The sequence below is a fragment of the Corythoichthys intestinalis genome, chromosome 4 (assembly GCF_030265065.1).
Source record: "Corythoichthys intestinalis isolate RoL2023-P3 chromosome 4, ASM3026506v1, whole genome shotgun sequence".
Taxonomy (NCBI): Eukaryota; Metazoa; Chordata; class Actinopteri; order Syngnathiformes; family Syngnathidae; genus Corythoichthys; species Corythoichthys intestinalis.
The window spans coordinates 57,940,982-57,962,878 of NC_080398.1; the positions used below are offsets into that span (position 1 = coordinate 57,940,982).

The 21,897-nt window shown below is 38.1% G+C and overlaps 1 protein-coding gene across 3 annotated transcripts in view; it reads left to right on the forward strand.

The window, feature by feature from the left end:
* LOC130914511 (low-density lipoprotein receptor class A domain-containing protein 4-like) overlaps positions 1-20,387 on the forward strand; it is a 450,713-nt gene extending 430,326 nt beyond the window's left edge. For all 3 annotated transcript variants that reach the window (XM_057833769.1, XM_057833770.1, XM_057833771.1), the window contains one exon: positions 9,781-20,387. In XM_057833769.1, the coding sequence (XP_057689752.1) occupies positions 9,781-10,350 (570 nt within the window). In that variant the 3' untranslated portion in view covers positions 10,351-20,387. The remainder of the gene's footprint in view (positions 1-9,780) is intronic.
* Positions 20,388-21,897: the final 1,510 nt, after the last annotated feature.

The following is a 21,897-nucleotide window of genomic DNA, read 5'->3' on the forward strand; positions in this document are numbered from 1 at the left end:
ACGACGGCGCCGGTAGAACATGTAAAAAGAACTAGATGCAAAATGACAGACTTGTTGTTTAGTAGTTGCCGCATTGTTAACAGCCGCCATCTTTAAGCAGTAGACTTCTCTAGAAGGCTCTGTTTTAGCTAACCTAATTAACTTTTTATCTAAAATACTCCTAAATCGGCAAAATCTTAACTTGAATACATCTTTAAATGATGAAACAGTTTTAAAACTTTGACATTTCGAAAGTAGACAGAAGGGAAATTATGGAATAACGGGAGAATTTTAACAACTTTAACGGTTGATTCACATCATTAAATTAATTGAATGTAGTTTAAAGCTGCTGATACAGAATGGGACTTGAGCATTTTATTTACTGTTTTAAACTTAACATGATACTGAAATATTAAGTTTGGTTTAGCCTGAGAGGATTTTTGAACAATTTCAAAACTAATGTACAAAACATTAAAAGCGTCGGGGGGTGGTAACATCAATAATCGATTTATAATCGAATCGGAGCCTCTGAATCGTTATTCGTAATCGAATCGTTAGGTGCCAAAAGATTCCCACCTCTAGAGTCTAGAAAAGTCAGGCACCTGTGGAGCTATTATTTTTTTATTTGTGTGAATCAATAAACATGATTTAGGCATTTCAGTTAAGTTCAGTGTTTGCATTATTCAATTTTTTAATGCCAATTTTTACACTTTTACTGCAAATGAATATCTGCTCCAAAAACCGGTTATCAGCCTCTCTAACTACTAATATTCGCTATCGGTCCTGAAAAACTCATATCGGTCGATCTCCAATCTCTAGATGTCTCCAAACATTACATACACCTCTTAACAGACGGACAAAAATAAGAGCAGGTTATTAAATCAAATGTCATTCAAACTCATAGATTTAAAAGTAAACTAAAATGATCTCATAACAACAACCTAAATGGCAGAACTAGCAAGTAATGAAACAACTTGAACAGTAACTGAAGAAATAATTATCACACAACATGAACTTTGAATGTTACATTTTAAAATATTGTTTACATATTTTACCCTGCAGCCAATTGGGTCAAAGCTTCATGTTGGTTAATTTTCTGTATGGCACCATCAAGTCATCTTGAAGCCAAAGACGTCAACATAGTAAGAATTCTATGGCAATTGGTTTAATAGAATGACATGACTTTGCTTGTGTTACTATATGAACAAAATGCAACAAGTGCTGTAAGGATAATTGGTTATTCCTTTTTATTTAGAAGCAATAGCTTTCCCAAAGTGTGTGTGGGTGGGGGGTGCGTGTGTGTGTGTACATTATATCATAGTATATCGCTATCGTTTGCGCTTATTTAAAAAAAACTGCCTTGCTTTTATTAACAAAACAGCTTAGAATTAGAAAAATTTTGGTTGTTATTTTATCAGCTACAATTAAATCAAACTGCTTGTTGGCGGTTAATACATTTAAAAGGCGGGATCTGCTGCCCATCTAATCAGGTTCTTTTCAGTTTTGTCAATGTATGTTTTTCCAAGAAAGAATACTTGCCAGATACAACTTTGGCTCTGATTTCGCAGCTGGCATCTCCTCAAAGACAGATACTAATCTAGTCTAGTCTAAGTGACCGTTGATCTGTTTGCTTCATGGTGTCCATGCCAGATGGAGACACTTACAAATCTCAACGGGAGTAGACATACTAGGAATATTACAAGACACAATTCTCAATGGGAGTAGACATACTAGGAATATTACAGTCTCAAAGGAATTCTTACATATGACAATGATTATTGACTATTAGAAATAAAGCTTTGTGGAGGTTCTACACATTGAACTCTGGTTTCTTAAACATTTTTCCTAAACCGACTAGTTCGGAATGGTTACCATTACTGGCATTCAAAAGCCTTCCATGTCAACAAATTAAGCAATAGCAGGATCTTGATAGTGTTTAAGCTCTAAGGCCATATAGTGTGCGACTATGCTTGTGTGTTTGGTGCGTCATTAATCAGCAGCACCTCCCCTGACACTGTCTAGACAGCCGTCTGGGAGCTGCCCTGCTCTGTTGCGCTCTGCTCCCTCTATCAGCTCCACACCTTTCTCCCCCCCACCCCCCGTCTATCAATCTCTCTAGTCTGCTGCTATAGTTCTTGCCGTTCTTTATCCCAGCTCCGGCTCATATTTCCGCTTTTGTCTCACACCTTTGTTTTTGCTTCCTTGTCATTGGCTGCTCCCATGTTCTGGTGCTTCTCTTGTTGTAGATCTATTGTACTGTCTTTCTCATATTTCAAATACTCCCATACTTTTCGATTCACCTTATGATTTTCCAGTCAACCGTTCTCTCTATACAGATTACCTCGCTGTAGGGGCGGCATTGACAAAATGTTTCACTTAAGTGTGTTCCCTCTCCAAAGATTCTATATTTGAATTGGTGAGAAATGACAAGCTATTCCAATTAAAGTGAATGCTTTTGAATTTTTTCAGATCAATACAGCAGTGTAATATATAATATTGCGGCTAAAATAATCATTTTGTTCTGATTGGAATGCTAAAATAAAATAAAAAATGTATGTATTAATGATAATGTTTGTAAACTTTAATTTCCCTTAGAAGTTGCATTTCAAAGAATTAGTTGGTAGTGTCGGAACATCTTGCAGAAAACTTTTTGTCATGACTTATATCCTCTGCAAAAGAACAAAAGCAAGCGTTTTTGTAGGTGTGTAAAAGCACCAAATAATTACTGGGGCTGCAACTAACGATTAGTTTCATAATCAATTAATCAGCTGGTTAATTAAACGATTAATCGGATAAATGTCACTTTTTTAATGACCTTTACAATTTACCTTGAAGTTGTTTTAGGGATGTTGTGAGTAACAATGAAGACAAAATGGATGATTATTACAGCCTCCTGACCTAACTGTAGTCTACAAATGTATTGATGATCAAATTCGCTGGCAACTAATTTATTAATGGATTTTATTCGATTACCGTATTTTTCGGGCTATAAGTCGCACCTGAGTATGTCGCACCAGCCATAAAGTGCCCACTGAAGAGGAAAAAAACATATGCACATATACAAGTTGCACCGGAGTATAAGTCGCATTTTTGGGGGAATTTTACTCGATAAAATCCAACACATAGAACAGATATGTCATCTTGAAAGGCAATTTAATAGAAAAATACAATACAGAACAGCATGCTGAATAAGTGTACAGTATGATGTTACATGCTGCATGAACAACGAAATGCGAATGTACTATCCTCACCAGGACGCTACGCCTTGCTCCTGGCTATACAGCAAGCTAAACTCCCAAATGACGATGCTGGACGTCCATATAATTTGCTGAATCAATTTTGTCCTCGATACCAAACAGGTTCACATCATCGTAAATAATTGATAATTAACTGCTATTACAGCAATGACACAAACGGTTAGCATGCGTTCGCTAGCATTAGCACATCGTTCAACCAACCACACAACAGTGTCCGATCCCGGGTGGAAAACACACAACAACAACAGAAAAGATGATACACACAGGCGTTGCCTCTGTAGAGTCATTTTACAAGCATAAACAATGAACCTAGGTTCGCAGCCTTGTTTCTCTAGCTGTCCGTCTTCTTCTGGCGTGTGAGCGCTCTTCTTCACGTAAACAAGTGCGCGTGCGCCCCCACGTGGGCGTGAAAGCGCCACAAACTAAAAGCATGCATTTCAATATAAGAAAGTCAATAATACAATTGAACACACATTGCCAAAGGCAGAACTCGAACGTGGCCATAGCTATTAAAAGTTATTCAGATAACTATAGCATAAAGAACATGCTAACAAGTTTACTAAACCATCAGTGTCACTCCAAAACACCAAAATAACATGTGAAATGATATCATAATGTGTTAATAATTCCCCACATAAGTCGCTCCTGAGTATAAGTCGCACCCCCAGCCAAACTATGAAAAAAAACTGCAACTTATAGTCCAAAAAATACGGTTAGTTGTTTCAGCCTTATTAAGAAGCTAGCTTAGACAGCAAGAGGTCCGAAAATTGGCCAAAATGTGAATTATTATTTTCCAAAGTAAAAGCAGATTTTTGTCCATGTCCTACTTTGACTTAACAAAAATATAATGAAAAAATCTAATAATATTTACAACTGTAAAGTTATATGTATGTTTTCATTTCAAGAATTTAGATAGGTTTAAGGTGAAAAAGGTCCTAAACGATTAACTGGTTATCAAAATGGTTGTCAAATAATTTGCTAATTGATTAGTTGTTGCACCTCTAGTCATGACAGTACGATACGATATCGATATATTTTCCGATACACAAAGTCTGCCATAATTTGAATGGTTTCACGAGCCTTTGATCGATTTAAAACAAAGTGATGTACCCCATGAAGCAATGAAAATGATAAAATACAAAGCATTTGATCAGATTCAGATGATTTTGTCTAGTTTTAGGCAACAATTACAGGTAGTCCGCGGGTTATAAAAGAGTTCCGTTCCTACGTTGGCGACGTAAACCTAATTTCCCTGCAAGTCGGAATCAGCCCTTTTAAATACCCCGAAATACCCCCCAAATCGCAAAATAACTATCCAAAAACATGTATTATACATCATTGTACCGTCACCTGAAACACATTGGAGCTAGGTCTTACTACACAGCAAGCGAAGCTCCGAAATGACGATGTATAATGTTCGTGTGGTTTGCTGACTTTGTTCAGCTTCTAATGACATCAACACTTGCAGAATAAAACTAAAATAAAAATGAAATGGAATTAATCTTCTTTGCCTTTATAACTAACTGCTGATACAGTATTAACAATCCACACAAATGATTAGCATGTATCAGTTAACTTATGCACATCATCAAAAACAATGACATAAACCCGCCCCAAGTATTCGACCACAATTGAAAATGCACAATAAACAATACAAAAGGTGTTATATACAGGTGTTGCCTCTGTGGATGCTTCACAAGCAGCAAATGTGCGCGCAGGCTTTCTTTCCCCTCTCTTTCTCACTCGGGTGCGTGGCTTCTTCGTGTGTGTGTGCACTCTTCCTTGTGTGTGTGCTTGTGCTCTTCTTCGTGTGCGCAAATGCGTTCTTCGTGTGTACATGTGCTCTTACTCGCGTGCACAAGTACTACCTGCTCTGTGCTTTCTGCACCGAAATCAAAGCATGAATCACAAAACAAAAGTCAACATGATTGAAAAAGAAAAAAACAACGACTGGAGACAAAATAGCGGATGAGACTGCGTCGAATCTGAAGTCGAAATCCCACATGTCGGGTTTGTCGTCACCCAGGGACTACCTGTACTCAAAGTCTTTTGGTCTGTAAAATTTTAAAGTTTTAGTCCAAAAAGAAAGGTTTACATCAATTTCAAATGAACATTAACAGACCAGCACATAATTGTAGCGTCTACAAGGACATTGCCATCTTCGTGATGACGCTCAGCTGGAAAACAGTTCATTATTTTCAATTAATTAAACCCACCTGGACGCCACGAACTAAAGTCCAAATGTTTAAGACGACCCTGGCCTCTCTAAATGCTAACGCGAACGTGATGCTAATGCTACTAGTTACATTTAGTGTGTGTCCAGACCTTTAAAAGCTAAAGCAACATGACATATCTCTCTAGCCAATATAAGAAAACAAATATTTTTGTTTCAAAACAAGTCTGGAGCCTGGAGAGGACACCAGTGAGTGTGTGTGGTTGTTGGGGTTGTGGGGCGGAGGCATGGTTAATCGTACGATAAAGTAAACGATTAATCTGATAAATGTCACTTTTGTCAATTACCTTCTCAAGTTTTACTTCTTCTCACTCCTTTTTGAATACTCATATTTTGTTTTTCTTTTCATTCTTGTCACCGATTATTGGTACTTATGTATTAAGTTGTTCAAACAAACAAACAAACAAAAAATTTAACTTGAAGTTGTTTTTGGCATGTTTTATGTAACAATGAAGACAAATGGGTGACTATATCCTTCAAAAACATTTTATTACAGCTTCCAGACCTTAGAGACCTGCAACGTGAAGCAACTGTCAGAGAATCCCAAAATTTTAAAAATAATGTCTTACTGGAACCTTTTTAAGAAATTTGTCCTGATTTGTTTTTCATGGAACCTGCAGATGCATGTTTTGACTTGCATCCATCAATTTCTTTAAGAAATTTCAAAATTCTGAATTTGTCTCAAAATCAGAGGTGTGCCTACCCACGGACACGCTCTGCCCACCCAAAAAAAAAACTGGATGTAGTACTAACGGCAGTCGAGGCACCGTATGGTATCCCATTCATATAATACTGATGTGTTCTAAGTTTTAACCTTTGCGTTGTTACCTCCTCTTTCACCTTAAGAAAAAAAAAAAAAAATGAAATGTTGGTTTTGTTGCTATGGAGCGCTACACACATTTACGCATATTTTGATTTTTTTTTTTTTTTTTTCCCTTTTATCAAAGTTTTCACCAGTGTTCACCTGGCTGTTGATTTTGGTGAGTTTTGAAGCATTCTGAGGGGGTCAAAGTAGGGCTCAAAGCGTCGGCGGGACAAAGAATGACTCTAGGGAAGGCTACACCATGTATTTGGAATTTTTCTATGCACAGTATCAAAGATTGCACCTGTCTTGACCTGCCTGCCGATTTTGGTGCATTTTGAAGCATTCTAAAGTGGTCAAATTGAGCTCAAAGGGGCTGCGGAACAAATAATAACTATAATAATAATAATAATAATAAAACCGAGGAACCACAATAAGTTACCTAAAAAAAAACATTGTCACCTGCTTGTCCATACTGTTCAGTTATGGATGTGTTCTAAGTCAAATAAAATCAAATCAACTTTTGTTTTGACCAAATCACAACAACAGTTATCTAAAGGAGAAACCAAATCATGTTTTAAAGTGCAGTAGCCCTACGCTGGATTTCGACCTACTTGAGCATTGTATTTAAAAAAAAAAAAAAATGTATTTCTGCCCCAGGTAAGACTAATGCCCAACCACACCTGGCATCCTGGTAACACCACTCCTCAAAATCATGAAATTCTAAGTGTACCAATACATATGTTACATATGGTTACTACTGCACTCCTGTAAGTACATAAAACTGTTCTTAGTATAAAACATATAAAGAATTTCTCACTACACTAATCACACAAAAGTCCTGTTCATTCAATTAAAAAAAGGGCTGCTGTTTTTTTTTCTTGTGGGCAAAGCACTGATATAAATTGTGTCAATGACTCATTTATTTAAACAAACTAAACAACAACATCAAATAAGAAGGTGTCAGACTGTCATAGTGCTGGGTATATGGCATTTAGGGCTGCAGCTATCCAATATTTTAGTAATTGAGTTATCGACTGAAAATTCTATCGATTCATCGAGTAATCGGATGAAACGTATTTTTTTAAGGTAAAGAGGAATTATAAATATACGTGAGAAAACAAGACATTTCATCCAATTTTGAACCATTTTCAGTCAATCAATGTCTTGATTTTCGATGTACCTTGTTGAAAACAGCCAACAATTGCATCTCAGATGTGTCTAGAATAAAAAAAGACTAATTCACTGCTTTCACTCAAAAAAACTTCTAGATCATACACACATATATATAATATAAACATATCGTACCTAAAAATGTCATTACGCTTGATAACACACATTACTTAAAAGTTGGGTGTTTTCCCCATGTGTTTCAGTTGAATGTCCATTTGTGTTAAGAAATTTTTGAGTTCTAGTTAAGTTTTAAGTTAGTTAAACTGTAAGTCCTGATAGGATTTTGAGTTTTTGCAGTGTTCAAAATAAGTGTATGATACCTGCTGTATTGGAGCACATTAGGGACCAGTGCTAATTTGTGTTTTATTCAGCAATGACTACTGAGCTGAAATTGACAGTTAGCTTCATTAAGTTTTTATTTTACACTAAGGCTGTCCCAAACGACTAATTTTCTCCCGATTAGTCTGCCGACTATTTTTACGATTAGTCGACTAATCTAATAATTTACAAAAAAAAAAATGGGGGGGGGGGGGGGGGGAGTGTTTGTTTACTAATTTAGCAATGAAATTTTTGTTGACGCTTATCAATTCCCAAAAAACATATTGGAACACTTAAATTATTTATTAAAGTACAAATAAACCCGTAAATAACAATAATAAATCACAAATAAACAATGAGTTCAAATGCTGATAGAATTAACTAGTGTAGCATCCCGATTGAAAAGGTGGTCTCTTAAACTGATGGTTTACAACTTTTATTCCATCCTTGATGTAATCACACCGTAAGAGCTGCGGTGCACACAAATAAAACAACACAATTAGAAATTAACAAAAACTTTTCACCTTTTTCCTATTAAACCTCATTTATATATCAATGAATTGCATTTACCTTAACTTATTACCTTATCATTGACAATCTCTCCCTTGAGTGCAATCACTGTATATACTGTATATATTTATGACCTTTTAACCTTATATAATTTTCTATACCATAAAATAAACCATAACATGAAATAAACCTTTCAGTTAGCATTAAGGACAATACTAATAGCACTTATAGGCCCATTGTCAATGAAACATTATTATTCAGTAAGGCGACAGCACCCTCTGGTGTACAAAAAATGAAGAAAAAAAAAATTACAAACTGGGTGACGGCATTTGAGGTGTTTATTCACGGCCGACGTGCAGCCAAGCTTGGCATTGAAGAGACAGGACAGAAGAGTGTACCCTCTGTTGTTTCTTTGAAATAAGTTAATCTTTTGGACACTCTGGTGCGCTTTTTTTGGCTTTGTGCCGCTTTCCCCGCTTGCATACAGAGCATCCGACATTCTGAACTTTCCACGCATATATTTTTTTTAACCCTTCATTAACCGTCGACGGGATGTTGTGCTCGTTGACGGATTTACGTCATCGATGACGTCGACTATGTCGACTAGTCGGGACAGCTCTATTTTACACCCTCATCACTCTGCAGCGCTATGTTTTCACAGATTAAATAAAGCCTGTATGTAAGACACGTTAGCCACGCATCGACAGTGGTCATAATTCATAGAAACCTAGCCCTCCGCAGGGCTAACGTTACGTGAACGAATGACAGTAACATTAATCTTATTTATTAGCACTGAGAACTCTACTGCTCTAAGATGGCGGCTGTTTACTAACACCGCAGAGTCTGTCATTTCGCATCTAGTTCTTCGTACATGTGATATCTATGAGACGCATCAGACGCTACCTGCTACCACCGTAGCATCATGCGGGCATAGTTTTTAGCAACGTCGGCGTAGTCTGTAGCGGCTGTCGGCTGCAGTAAATTTTTTTTTTTTTTTTTTTTATATAAATTGCTTCTTGCTCTACACACGTGACGTCAGCGCGTTGTCCCGTATTAAAAGTAGTCGGGGAAAAATGTGATGCTGAGAGCTGGCAAAATTAAACGATTCCTCGAGGAGAATAAAATTACTCGGATCAGTTTTTTAACTCCAGTTACTCTAGTTGCTCGAGTATTCGTTTCAGCTTTAATGGCATTAAGTACTTATCACTGTAAATTGAACGGATTTACCTCGATAACGATAAATGACAACAAATTTGCCCGAGCGGACTGTTACATAATTTGAAAATCTGAATAAATGCATGAAATGGTTGGTTGGACATGGTTAAAATTATGTCAGTCAACTTGAACCATCTGGGTAACGGTACATTTTCGATAAACTGCCCAGCTCTACTCTGTAATGAAGCTGAACAGGTCAGGTTGAGAAGAAGAAAAAAAAAAAAAAAAGAAAGAAATTGGAAAGTGTTATATTAGATGTTTGACTCTCAATTGCGACTGTTTCTGTCTTTCAGGTGTTCTATGCTCCCCAGGCCAGGGATCGCTTTACGGCTCCCGCCTTCATGCACAGAGACCGCTTTAGCCGCTTCCAGCCCACTTATCCGTACCTGCAACACCAGATCGACCTGCCGCCTACCATCTCGCTGTCAGATGGTGAGGAGCCGCCGCCGTACCAGGGGCCCTGCACCTTGCAGCTCCGGGACCCCGAGCAGCAAATGGAGCTCAATCGAGAATCGGTGAGGGCGCCACCTAACCGGACCATCTACGACAGCGACTTGATCGACATGGGGGGTGGTGTGGGGAGCGGGGGAGGCGCGAGCGGTCCCAGGCCACCGAGCAATAACTCGGGCATCAGCCTGGCCAACTCCAGCATCCACGGGCGTGTGGAAGCCCCCCCGCCCGCATACAGCGAAGTTATCGGCCAATACCCCGTCTCCACGTTTTTTCTTCACCAGCAAAGCAATAACCACAGGGTGGGGGAGTCAGAAGGGCCAGGAAGCAGGATGATCCAGCAGCAGAGTCAATCAGAAAGCACAATAGTCCCTTCCGAAGGGAAGGACGGCCAACCGGACGACTTGGTGTGAGGGGAAAAACGTGAGCTGGACGACCCAAAGACCCTTACGTCTCTGTCCACACTCCCATGCACAAAAACGTCAAGTTCAGCTACTGCAAATCAATGAAAGCTAGGACGGAAGTTTTTATTTTGTTTCTTGTTTTTAGCGAGTGGTCAGCAATCACTGCTGAGGCAGGATGATGCTGTGAGTGGAGTCTTTGTTTTCAGCAGAAGAGACACCGGTTGAAACTTTATTTTTTTTAATCCTCCCTGATCCCCTTTGCGGCCATCTCATCCTGAGAAAGCAGGATGAAGGGTATTTTTTTTCCTCCCTCCTTTTTGGACTAGGATCTGTGCACAAAGCCAGAACTGCGAATCAAAGGACCTAAACAAAACAAATAACTCACACACTCTCAAATCTTAGTGCCAAGGTTCACGAGGAAGCAAAACATGGGAAGAGGAGGAAGAAAAAAAACGGACTCTGAAACCTAGAAGTTACAGTATCTAAAAGTTGCACTATCTCTTTGTTGTTAATGTAAAGAGGGAAATTATATGTTTAATTTAGTATTCTGTCTCACAAATGGACCGAGTGACTGACCTTCAGCTCCAAAGGTGTTTGGGAGCAAAATTCAAGTGTTATAAGCTTCTATCCTTACTCTTTTGAAACATCAAGTACTCGTACCCAGCCTACAGCTTTCTGGGTCTGCTTTCACCACAGAGGCTGTATTCCAAGAACACTACAACGCTTAATATCTCTGTACTACACTCAGCCAGTTCGTGGAAAACACGTGAATTCTGACCGGCATCTGGGTGGACAAACCATCCAAAATCTCCTTTATACAGCACTCCTTAACCCTTCATATGGCAAGTGACTATTTTTTTTGGTAATTCAGAATAAAAAATCAAAAAAACTTAATAAAGCTGCCTAGCGCTGTCAAGCGAAACATGAGCATTGCATGAACAGCCAGTCCTCTGAATTGGATGTCTATCGTTGTCAATTGCAGGCAATGAGTTAAATCTTATGATATTGAAAATAATAATCAAATTTAGAGTGTTATTGGGACCATAATCTAAGTGCATTTCTGCTTTAATACATTTGTTTTTATTAACATGTTATCAATGAATAATATATGAATAATATTTCAATTGTAATTGTAAACTAGCGTCTTAAGTGGACATCACATTTTGGGTCATGTAGGTCACATATTGTGATGTCCACATAATCAATAATCAATGATAATTACCGTATTTTCCGCACTATAAGGCGCATCAGAGTATAAGGAACACCTCCAATGGATTGCCTAATTTAAAACTGTTTTCATACATGCGGCGCACCCAATTATAAAGCGCAGTCGTAGTAGAAGAAGTTATTGGGGTTGCATTATGTATCCACTAGATGGAGCTGCGGTAAAAGGAATGTCATACAAGACATTGACTTCATAATGTATTGACGGGGCGCGGGGCCGATAAATATGGGACCTGCATTGTTGGCAAGGGCGTCAAAGCTGACCGAGTGGAATCGCATACAAAGACCTTTTTTCATTGAAAATTCTTGTGAATAAATGCTTAAATCCCTGACTTCTTTATAGAAATGGACGTAAAACCGTCTCAATTCTTGGTTAATAGCAAAAGAAAAAACGTGCAGTTAACATTTATTTTACGTAAATATGTCGAAGTACAATGCTAGTCTGTTAGCGAATGTAGCTAGTGGCTGCCTTATGTAGACAGAGCTTTTCCGGTAAAAAGTTTTGTGAATAAATGTTTAGATCCCCAAATTCTTTATAGATATGGACGTAAAACAATCTCGATTCTTGGTTAAAAGCAAAAAAAAAAAAAAAAACATGCAGTTAGCATTTATGTTACGTAAATAATGCGAACTATGATGCTAATGCAGTAGCGGCTAATTTCTCCCATTGATCTTTTTTTTTTCACAACATTTCAAAATGCCTTCATGGTACAAAAAAATATAATAATTACCTTGAATCCTCAAACAAATCACTCCTGAGACAATCTTTCCTGTTTGTATGCGGTAAAGCTTTCGTACTTTTTCAACAGAAATCTGGCGTTAGATCGCTGCATGCGTGTGTTTGCAAATAGCTCCTCTTGATATGGGCGGCCCCCTAGTTGAATGCGAGGCACGGGGCATGACCGATCTGAGCGGTCCATACATTATGAAGTCTATGTACTATGATTAACCAATATCGGTCCATATACTGTATAAGACGTATCGGAATATGAGGCGTACTTTCGGTTTTAGAGAAAATTACGTCTCTTAAGTGCGCCTTATAGTGTGAAAAACAAGGTATGTATGTTTTGTGTTATTGATCATTATTGTATTTTTTTTATTATCTTTTATCCATTTGGTATTAGAAATTTAAATATTGATAAAATGTTCATTAAAAATAAATCAAAAAATGAAATACATTCTTCTTATAGCCCCCAATAACATTCTAAAGTGTATTTTTGCCTGCCATTGACAACGAAAGACCTATAATTTATTTAAGGGTGTATTCCCACCAGGAAAGTCCATCGTTCTCTTTCTTTTGTCCGCACCAAAACAGATTTTGTTCTGGACTTTTTTGATGAAGTTCCTTCTCACATTGCAATTTGAGCAAGTGACCCAAGATTTGACAACAAACCTACGCATGTCCAAAAATCGTTCAATCATTGGACAAAACAGTCTGGGTGGGGTAACACGCTAAAATAAGGGCGTAAACAATCGAAGAGCTCCTTTGTCAACCAAACAATATTTCCTGGCTACGGAAGCCAGTTATACCAGCTATAGTCCGGACCATAGTGCGGTTGCTTTCACAGCTATAGCGAACCACACCACCGTCTGCTTTGAAGCGAACTGAGACCACCTGTCCGGTGAGGTCTCGGCCCAACCGTTTGGTCCACACCAGAGTTCGCTGGTTTGTATTCACACCAAGTGCGCACTAAGGGAGTTCCAAAAAATCGATTCTTAGATGCATCGCAATTCGACACGTGACAATTCGATTACGATTCATAAATGTTAAAAAACGGTGATTTTCCCTAATAACTTTATGACAGCCGCTCGTAGCGGAACGAAATTTAACACACGTCTGCCGCCCAGACACCTTTAACGGACGCACGCACAACGTTATGATGGATGCTGCCGGTTACTGAGCGAGAGATTTACTCCTCTTAAAAAGACTGGAAAATAAATTTGTGAATGAGACATGCTGGGACCCGGCAGTCGCGCAAGTTATTTTTAGAGCAAAAGGGGAAGAGAGATAGTTCGTTGCTCTTGTCTTTCAATTGTCCAGCAGTAGTTTCAAGTCATGTCGATTGAAAAATGTCCTGAGTGTGTTGCTAAGACCCGTGTGCGTCTATAAGAGGTGAGTGCAGGAACCCTCTTGGACTGTTTAGCCTTTATTGTTGTTGTTTTTTTTAGATGTTAACTGTTAGTGCCGAGCGCTAAGCTAATTAGCTAATTCGCTAACGTGTATTTCATATGCGAAACGTGTAAAACCATGATTAAGTACAGCGGTAACACTTACAAACATGCGAAATAGTACATAAATCTGTGAAAACAAAGTTTATTGGTTAAAAGAAGTCTCATTTCTAATGACACTTTGATTCCAGAAAAGGTGGAATTCAATCCTCCTGTGTAAATTTTATTGTATTATTGAGAGAATTCAATCCACATGTGTAAATTTTATTGTATTATTGAGAGATATAAGTACAACATTTAAAATGGTTGTTTTTGCACTTTCTTGTAAAAAAAAAAAAAAAAAAAAGTTTAAGGACAGCATTTTGTTGTATGGGCATGTTTCCATCGTTCCTGTTGATGCATAGATAATCGTGATAACCGTGATCGTCGTCAATACTGTGATCGTCGTCCAATAATCGAATCGTAGCACCCTGAATCGAAATCGAATCGAAACGTGGGTTACCTGAGATGGCACACCCCTAGTGCGCACCATGAACTTTTTTGGTTTGGTCCAGACAGGACATGTGTGAATACACCCTAAAATGGAAAGATTGCCTGCTCATGTTTCAATGCCATTGACGGCTTGAGACGTCTAATCCATTTTGACCAATCTAATCCATTCGCTGCCAGCCTCTCCCATTCAAAATGGTTTGGATGTCTCACGCCGTCAATAAGCACCGTGTATAGGGTTCAATTCTGGACGGTTAGCATTAGGATGAAAAAGAACCTATATTAACGTTGATAGAAGTGACCTTTTTCTGAATCTGTCCACCCAGCTGTCAACTCGCCTACCCTCTGTTTGCCTGCTCAATTTCCCACCCTCTGAATGGATTCTGATGGAGAAGAAAAGCTCTACTCTCCATCATATGTCTACTACCACTCAAACCAAGACAATACATAGCGCAAATTCCTGTGGACGCCAAGATTTAGTGCAAACAGTCTGTGGTCCAAGGGCTAACGGGAGGCCTCCTTTTCGGGAGAAGGAGAACAAACTTTTGGAAAATCTAGCCTTTTTCTCTGCTCATTGTTGCCTTCTCCTCTACTCTTGTGCTTTTTCTGTTTGTTTTCCTGTTCATTGCAAACCAGTGTCCCCTCCCTACCCCTTCCTTTCCTACACCGCCTTTCTATTTTTTTTTCCCTCCTCTGGCTAACACTCATCTTCCTTCGATCCACGTGTAGGAAAAAAAAAAATGCTGAGTCCGCCAAAAGCCCCTTTAAAGTGGAGACTGGATCTGCTTGAGCGCCATTGTCCAGTCGGCTGATTCCTTCTAGCTGTGTTGTGTGCGCGCGCGTTTGAGTGTTTGTTGGTGAGACCTTTTAACAACACAGAAAAGCACTTAATGTGTCTGCTGAAGCAAGGTGTGTGTGTATGTGTGTTTTTGACTGTTTTGTCTGAGTTTCTGCATTCAAGGACATTTGGCCCTTGTCCACATTAGCGCAGAATTAATGAAGCCTTCATTAGAATTCAGTGTGTCTCTTTCCAAAGCCAGAGGTGCGTGATAGGAGTGAATATAGTTAAATTTAAAAAATGAGTAAAAGAGCGAGAAAGGGAAGAAATGCATGCCGTAGGCCAGACGATAGGTTCCACTTGTCATCAGTGAAGTAGAGTACTGCTTTCTTTTGCTTCATTTATGTATTTTTCTGACACATTAAATGTTGTGAAGCAGGAATTTTCAAGATGTGAGCACCCAGCAAAAGGAAAACAAGTCGAGGCATGCGGAATCCATTACAGACAGTGTTATTGTTGTGAGGTAGCCATTCTACTGTAATTTCATTTTAGGATATTCACACTAGTCTCAATACTTTCTTTGCCCTAAGGGGCAGGTTTTTGTAAGTCCAAAGAATGCAACTGGACTATCCAAAACATAAGATCCTCCGACACTTTGTAAACAGAGCATAGGGTTCTAAAAGACAAACCTCAATTACAGTGGTTGGTAGGTTGTATAAAATGGGGATTTTCAACCTATATTCAGTCTTCAAACTGAGGGATGTTTTTTTTTTTTTTTTGACAATACAACCCCTAGCAAGAAGTGTGGACTCACCAGTCTCGGTAGAGCACTCACTCAGACATTTTATCATGTAGAACAAACTCAGTTAAAAAGCTTGGAAGAAATAATGAATTAGTTCAAAAGTGCAACTCTTTAGCATTCAGAAACACTAAAAGAAATTATTAAAAAACATTTTAGTGTTACTTACAAATGTTACTTTTATAGAGCAAGTGCGGGGAAATATATAGTATATGGAATCACTCCATTCTGAGGAGAAAAATATGGAATCATGAGAAACAAAGAAATAACAAAACGCATCTCTAGTATTTAGTAGCACCACCTCTGGCTTTTATGACAGTCTCTGAGGTATGGACTTGATGAGTATTCATCAATTTGTTGCCAACTCTCTTTGATTGCAGTTGCCAGATCATCCTTGCAGGTCGGAGCCTTGCTGTGTAAACTTGTGCATTTTTGTAAATCTCACTGGAACAGCAGCAAACAAAGTTCCAGCATCATCACGTTGTCCAATGCAGATTCTTGACTCTTGACAAGGTGATGATGCTGGAACTTCGGTTTGGTGCCGTTCCAGTGAAATTTACAAAGATGACTGCCTGAAGAAACATCAAAATTCCCTCAGTCCTTGATGATATGGGGCTGCATGTCAGGCAAAGACACTGGGGAGATGGCTGCAGTTGAGTCTTCTATAAATGCACAAATTTACATCGAAATTATAGATATCTTTCTTATCCCTTCAATTGAAAATATGTTTGTCATTTTCCAAGATGACAATGCATCACGCCACAGAGCTAAAACTGTTAAAGCATTCCTTGGAGAAAGACTCATCCAGTCAATGTCATGGCCTGCAAATAGCCCAGATCTCAACCCTATTGAAAACCTGTGGTGGAATTTTTTTTAAAAAATGGTCCGCAGCAAAGCTCCGACCTGCAAGGATGATCTGGCAACTCCAATCAAAGAGAGTTGGCACCAAATTGATAAAGAATACTCATCAAGTCTATGCCACAGAGACTGCAAGCTGTCATAAAAGCCAGATGTGGTGCTACTAAATACTAGAGATATGTTTTGATTGTTATTTCTTTGTTTGTTTCTCATAATTCCATATTTTTTTCCTCAGAATGAAGTGATTCCATATATATATTCCTGCACTTGCTCTATAAAAGTAACATTTACTGAACACAGCAATGTTTTTTATTCATTTATTTTAGTCTTTCTGAGTGCTAAAGAGTTGCACTTTTGAACTAATTCAACATTTTTTCAAGCTTTTTATCTGAGTTTATTCTACGTGATAAAATGTCTGAGTGGGTGCTCGTCCGAGACTCGTGATTCCATACTTTTTGCTAAGGGTTGTATGTGTTCACAAGCAAGGATTAAGTGCAGTTCACAATTTTGTGAACAACTGCGAGCACAAAATGTCCAATGGAATTGGTTCAAAATTCTGCTGATTGTGGTACATTTTTGTTTCTACTCATAAAATACATATTTAAAGGCATCATCAGCCTGCCGGACGGCCTTAATGAACTGAGCGTTCAAGTTATGCTAAAGTGCTAGATGCTTACACGTGGCATTAGTTTGGAGGAAGGCCTTCACATTGTGTTTGTCAAGAGTGAATGTGCGTGTACGTATTACATTGCTGCTGCTAATTTTATTGCTACTGCTGCTTCTCAAGCCGCCCGTTCCCACTTTTTTGCCCCCTTTGTTCCATCAAAAACAACAGAGCAGTCAAAAGTTTCCATACTGGGACCAAAATTGGAGAGGAAGGAAATAGCATGTAGCATTTTCTTCATTGGTGGCAGAATTATCCCAAAACCTTTGACTGGGCATCAAAGTCGATTTGTTTTTCCTTCCTTATTCCGTCTGTCCACTCAGTCATGGCTTGGAAAGGGAGGATACAAAGATTAACTTTGTTTTGTACAAGGAGGTTTGCATGTTACAATTATGTGAGTCAAAAAAAGGTGCCTAATGTTCATGTTTGAGCAGACCACATCCGTTCAACTGCTGTTTCGGGAATCTTAACAGTTGCTTTATTGAGGGAGGCTTCAACTGTCTAAAAGTGAGCGCAGCCACAAATTATGCTAATATTAGGGAATAGAATACATGCTGATTCTCATCTAAACGTGGCTTCAGTGGACATCAGAATTAGAATTTCAGCCCAAACTTGATTGTTAACTGTCCACCATTGCTCATTATAGAAGTTTAGTCCCTCCCCACTAAAGCAAATGGAAGCATTTCAAGCAGTGAGCTGACAAGCTCGTGTGTCTGTATGCGTGCGTGCGTGCGTGTGCGGAGCAGACATAGGAACCCACTTGCACTCAAAAAAGCTCCCACCTTCGTTGTGCCTCACTTCCGACGGTGCTTTTTCAGTAGTCTGTCTTTTGTTTGTAAGGTGCTGTATATAACTTGAATATATATTATGCACATATCCTACCCAATGGGTAGACCACCACAAAAATGTTGTAAATAATGTAAAATAATGCATAGTAAATATAAAACTTAAGGCAGCATCAAATTTGTAAAGGCCTACAACTAAAAAAAGTGCTTTTTCTGTTTTTTTCAGTTTTTTTATTGAAAGTATGCTTTGAATATGTTACAGCGCAAAAATTGCTCCCTTTCGATATTTTCTTAGTGTAACGATGAGATGGAGGAAGATTTAACCCTTGTTGCCGTTATTTGGTTACTGGCAGGCAGTTTTGCAAAAACCACTTGTTGCCGTTATTTGGTTACTGGCAGGCAGTTTTGCAAAAGCCACGAACGACTAACAAATGTGTAGTCGACCATGCATCTTTCAAGCAAGCATTTATGGCATCATACACATGCTTTGTTGTGTATGGCCACTTAAGACCTGGCAACTTGCATTGTTTAACGTTAATCAAAAGTAAATAAAATATGTCCACAAGTCTGACGTCCTCCAATCTTTTAATATGCTTTAGTCAATCTTAAGGATGGGCATAATCATTTGTTAACTGATTACAATTAAGGCAAAGTGAAGTGCAATACTACAAATTTGCTAATGAATAGATTGTTCTGCACAATTCGGCACTCATTGACCTTTCGCTAAAGTTCCGCCTCCTTATTTAAGGTTGCTAAGCCATAGACTTCATAATGTATTGACGGGAAACGGGGCACGGCTTAACAATGCTTAAATCCCTGAATTCTTTACAGATATGGATGTGAAACGGTCTCGGTTCGTGGTTAAAAGCAAAAAAATCGTGACGTTAGCATTTATTTTACGTAAATATGTTGAAGTACAATACTAGTCTGTTACCCAATCAGGCGGACGCCATATGTAAACAGCTTTTCCTGTGAAAATTCTTGTGTATAAATACTTAAATCCCTGAATTCTTGATAGATATAGACGTAAAACTGTCTCGATTCTTGGTTAAAAGCAACAACAACAAAAAATCCTGCAGTTAGCATTTATTTTATGTAGCTATGTCGAAGAATGATGCTAGTCTCTTAGCTCTGTTGTGATAAGGGGGCTGCCACAATGGCTTTTTCTGTTGAAAATGATTGTGAATAAATGCTTAAATCCCTGAATTCTTTGTAGATATGGACGTAAAACAGTCACGATTCTTGGTTAAAAGCAAAAAAAAAACCATGCAAGTAGCATTCATTTTACGTAAATATTGCAAACTTTAAGGCTAGTCTGTAAGGAAATTAGCAGCCGCCATATGTAAACAGATCTTTTCCATTGAAAATTATTGTGAATAAATGCTTAAATCCCTAAATTCTCTATAGATATTGACGTAAAACAGTCTCGGTTCTTGGTTAAAAGCAACAAAAACGGGCAGTGTTCATTTATTTTATGTAACTATGTCGAAGAATGATGCTATTTTTTTAGCTCTTTTATTTGATAAGGGGGCTGCCACAATGGATTTTTCCGTTGAAAATTCTTGTGAATAAATGCTCAAATCCCTGAATTCTCTATAGATATGAACGTAGTCTCAGTCTCAGTTCTTGGTTAAAAGCAAAAAAAAAAAAAAAACATGCAGGTAGCATTTATTTTAAGTCAATACTGCAAACTATGATGCCAAAGCAATAGCGGCTAATTTCTCCCATTGATTTTTTTTTCACGTTTCAAAATGCGTGCATGGCACAAAAAATATAGTAGTTACCTTGAATCCTCGAATAAATCATTCCCGAGACAATCCTTCCTGTTTGTATGTGGTACAGCTTTCGTATTTTTTTTAATAGAAATCCGGCGTTAGATCGCTGCGTGCGTGTTTGTGAATAGCTCCTCTTGATGTGGGTGGCCCCCTACTTGAATGTGAGGCGCAGTGCATGACCGATCTGAGCCGTCAATACATTATGAAGTCTGGTACACTGTTCTAGACGGTTGCAATGTGTTGATCTTTTCCGGAGCTTCCGTAAAGTTGTTTGGCACTTGGGAGTCTGGTAACGACGCTTACAGTAACCATCAAAATAATCAATGCAGGAATGCTTAGTTTGTCGGATCATGCTCACTTAACAATGGTTGCTAGGATGTACGCCATTTACGAAAGGTCAATTGTTCAAATTTCGAAACGATCAAGGAAATGTAATCAAATGCCCATCCTTAGTTTCTTTTACTTGAAGGTTTTTTTTTTTTTTTTTTATCAGCCAAAGTATAAACTGACAAGCATTTTTATTCTGAGCAGCCACTTGTAAATCATCAGATTGTTTAACAAGAAGAGGATCCGAGGAAAAGGGCAATTCTCTTGTATGTGCGTGTGCATGCGTACTTGGAAGCGTTTGCCAAACAAGGCAGGCAAATTGCAGAGAAATCATTGATTTTGTGTTCTTTGTTTTCCTTTCTACACAATGTTGTAAAAGTGGCTCAGTATATTTGAGCGAAATCTCGTGTTGTTTAACCTGCAATCATTTATTTACAAACGTACTGAAAAATACTCCACAAGTTGGAAAAAACCGCAGCGCATGTTCATTCTTGTTTCTAGACAATGTACATAGCAATGCACCATTTCCTCTTTAAAACACCAAATAAGTGGCAGTTGTCTCTCTTGTTAAACTCTTGATAAAGTGCTGTTAGCGCTACTCATACTTAATACAACTTTATTTTGTTTTCCTGCACTAGTTTGGAAGAATTAACGTCTATTCCGACTGATTTTTGTTTAATTCTCTGTGTAGCACGCTCCTTATTTTCTTTTGGTCTCAAGTGCTAACGACAAGATGTTTCATAGAGAATAACATTGAAAATGTTGCGTTTTCCGAATTCGTCATCATGATGGTAACTATAGGACTGCTTCCATCATGGTTTTAGCATCATTGGTTGGCTTTCTTTAAAAATACACTTTTGTTACCACACTTTGACTCCCACTCTGCATGTGGTAAACTACATCCTTATGGAGATCCAAATGCGACCCAAATATATATATATATTTGAACTCGATTTGCTAAACTTCAATCGTTGAAATTTCAATTAAATAATTTGAATTGTTTAATTTGAATTATTGCATTGATGAACTGAATAGCGTAATATGAAGTTGGATTTACAAGTTTGAAAATTCAACCTGGTAACAATGATGTCTTCTTGACCAATCAACACATTCGTTTTTAAGCCTGTTCAGAAAATGAAAATGACTGCATTAAAGTAATTTTTTATGTGGAAAACGAATTTGGTTTTCAAATCTGGCTTTTTTTTTTTTTTTTTTTTTTTTTAATTCCAGCCAAAACTATACATCACGGAAGGCCAGGATTTGTTTTTCACCAATTCTGATTGTGACATCACAACCAGAATTGATGATCATGGCCAGCTTTCTAGTGCTGTGCTCGCCATAGGCGGAGTTCGACTTTTGTGGGAGGGGGGGGAAACATGTTTATGACCCTTAAACACAGTGTCAGCAATAAAATTAATAAAATAAATAAATAAATAAAAATTAATTTGAGATCTATGTATATATTAGACCGGTTCATCGCGTAATGGCTTTTTTTTTCTTTTTTTTTTTTTTTCAGATTTTGAATTTCTCCTCCACAAGGCTTTTTTCTTTTTTCATCTATAGGTGCAAGACTTATGTGTGAAGTTTGGTGCCATTACTATATGTGTCCTCCATAATGATTTTTCCCAATTGCTTTCCCAGAATGAACCGAAAAACTGATCCAAAATGAATAAACAGCGCATTTCTTT